The 2,631-nt window shown below is 36.0% G+C and overlaps 1 protein-coding gene across 1 annotated transcript; it reads right to left on the reverse strand.

The window, feature by feature from the left end:
* Positions 1-700: 700 nt before the first annotated feature.
* On the reverse strand, positions 701-2,387 carry LOC111389094 (zinc finger protein CONSTANS-LIKE 6-like). The gene is made up of 2 exons (XM_023013946.1): positions 1,300-2,387; positions 701-1,062 (listed from the first exon to the last, which is right to left on the reverse strand). The coding sequence occupies exons 1-2, from the start codon at positions 2,260-2,262 to the stop codon at positions 835-837; spliced, it is 1,191 nt and encodes a 396-aa protein (XP_022869714.1). The 5' UTR covers positions 2,263-2,387; the 3' UTR covers positions 701-834.
* Positions 2,388-2,631: the final 244 nt, after the last annotated feature.

Below are 2,631 nucleotides of genomic sequence, written 5' to 3' on the forward strand. Positions count from 1 at the left end.
CATACCCGCCTGCAGGCATCTTTTTTCAATTTTCACTCAACGGCTCCCCCTTCTCCTAATTCGGATTACACAATGTGTATAACCCAATTTCAAAAGTGTGTAACTTAATTAGAATAATGTTGTCTGAACAGGTTCAATGACAGGCAATTTTTTTACAGACTAATTTGGCCCTTTTTGATTGATAGTTTTTTGTTTAACTCTTTTTTAGCTGTCAATGGACGATTGCTAAGTGAATTTATGTGTAAAAATATGTCATCGAGTCTATTCCTGTAGCAAAATTGAATTATTTATTCTCTTAATACTTCTTATCAATCCCATGCCATCTAGTTAGTCTTAAATTCCATCGAACAAACTCCAATAGGTCAAAATCATTCTTTTTTGCTCCAAAATCCTTCAAATCCAGATTTTGCATACAATTTTCATATTTAGAGAAATTAGGTAAAAATCTGCTCAATTAGCAGTTATTTATCAAGTTCAATATGGTAACATTGATAAGAGTGTTAAAACACATAATCATTCTTTCATTTTTTCATTTTTGTTTTTTTAGTTACTTACTTTTTTTTGTTTATTTTAATTTGATTGTAAACTCATCATTCTACGCCATATTAACATATAATTTACACTGAAATAGGACCGCCTGTGTTAATTGATGAAAGGTTAATTAAAAAAAAAAAAAAAAAAAAAAAAAAGTGGGTAGACATGCTGATGAAAGTCATCTTAAATATAATATACAGTTTCCTTCAATAAATTATTACATCATTCACCATACATGAACAAATCCAAATTCCTAAGCTAGGAACTTGGCTGTGTAATGTGTTATTCATCCTTTATTCATCACGCATTAGGTAGGAAAATTGTTCGTTTTACAAATCGACCTTTCATTCGAGGTCTCTTATCTGCATTCAATTTCCTAACTTCATATCGAATCTTCTTTGAGAACAATCTTTTTCGTCTCTTTTCCCGGTACCTCGATACTATTGCTCTTCTTCCAGCATCACTGTCACCCAACCGTCCCCTAAGTCCTTCGTACGGAATAAGGCTGCCTCCCCATGGGAAGGTATCCTAAAGATTTACATTGATCGAAAGTTGTTAATCACAATCTGATCAAAACCATCAATTCAGTTAAACCAATTTCCTTTTTCAAATCTACATATATCCATCATTTTGCATAATTCAATTGCATTCATTCACAAGAAAGCATGCAAAAATTAGGGTACAAGAAGATGGCAGACGAAGTGGTGTTTCTAGTATTATACAATTTAAGCTTTTAGATGAGATGGTTAAGTAGAACTAGCTTACCAAGAAGTCATTGAGGTTGAAGAACTCGGGTCGAATACCATTCGTCCATGGAGAACCTTGGCTAGCCCAAGCAGCGATAACTGCTTCATGGTCGAGCCTCAAAAACATTTTCCTACTAACTTCTTCTTCACTTTGACAATCAATCATCTTCGTCACGGTTCCGATAACCTTTTTATCCTCATCTGCTTCTCCATGTAATAATGGAGATGCATAATCAGAATTCCAGTTGAATGTTCTCCTAGCCATATCCAATGCCGGATCCAAATGACAAGCAATAACGGCTTTCATTTCATCGTCATCGTCCTCAAACTTTACCCGTTTTTCTTCGAAACGAACATCAATTATATCTTCTTGTTTACAATCCATTCTTGCCAACCCTAATTCAATCTCATGAGAATCCTCCTCAATTCCTGTTCCCAGTAAACTCTCTACATCAGCAGCAAACTCTGCAAGCTCAGCATCAGATGTAATAAACTCTGGATTAATATCCAAATCGAATCCTTTTTCATCATCCAACAAAACATCGACTAATTCATCCTCAGTTCGATTTGATGCTGTAAAAACTTCAGCATCAAAAGGGTCAAAAACAGGAACCCTATAAAGAAGTTGGTCCTCATTTTCCACTAGAGAAGTGTCTTCACTGTTAATCTCCGGTACTAAAAGAGAAGGTTGCGCTGGACTCGACTTGGCCTGTCGCGGAGTTCTAGCCTTACGAGTGAATCCCCGGTACCAAGCCGGTCCCGAGTCATCGTTTCCTTTCCCCTTACAGGATGAGGATTCAAGTCGAACCCTTTCGTGTCGAATCGCCAATCGGTTAGCCGAATGAACCGATGCATCGCACCCTTGGCATAGATAAGCATCGTCTGCCGCACAAAACCATCGAGCCCTTTGTCGTAAACAGCTATCGCAAGCCTTGGCAGTCTTGCCTCCGAGGATACTTGCAGTTTTTCTTTCGGTATTCATAGTGTAAAGCAAAGGATCAGAAGAATTATTACGTTTAGAAAATTGAGGTTTACTAATTGAATTGTAATTCAGTTCAAACAGTACCGGAGTGAAGTGTGGGAAAAGTATTTATGTAGGCACAGAACTAACTTGGTCATTAAATTTTTAGCTAAATTTCATATTGGTCTCTAAGCTTTTCTTTCTTTAGATTGATCGATAAAATTAAACTTTACTACAATTTGGTAACGCCATTATATATTATTAATCTAACTTGCTAGTCTTGTTATTTGCCAACCACTACCATAAAATGTGATTAGAGATGGATCTAAATTGGATTAATTTTCTAAGCTGGGTTAATATAAATTTATTCAAAGGAAACGTGAAGTTGGG

The sequence above is a fragment of the Olea europaea genome, unplaced genomic scaffold (genome assembly GCF_002742605.1).
Source record: "Olea europaea var. sylvestris unplaced genomic scaffold, O_europaea_v1 scaffold5604, whole genome shotgun sequence".
Lineage (NCBI taxonomy): Eukaryota > Viridiplantae > Streptophyta > Magnoliopsida > Lamiales > Oleaceae > Olea > Olea europaea.

What these genes read in the sequence shown, in the direction of transcription:
- LOC111389094 (XM_023013946.1), bottom strand. Translation starts at nt 2,262, where the DNA reads ATGAATACCGAAAGAAAAACTGCAAGTATCCTCGGAGGCAAGACTGCC. An exon ending in TCAACCTCAATGACTTCTTG is followed by an intron (nt 1,063 to 1,299) that starts GTAAGCTAGTTC and finishes GTAAATCTTTAG; the next exon opens with GATACCTTCCCATGGGGAGG.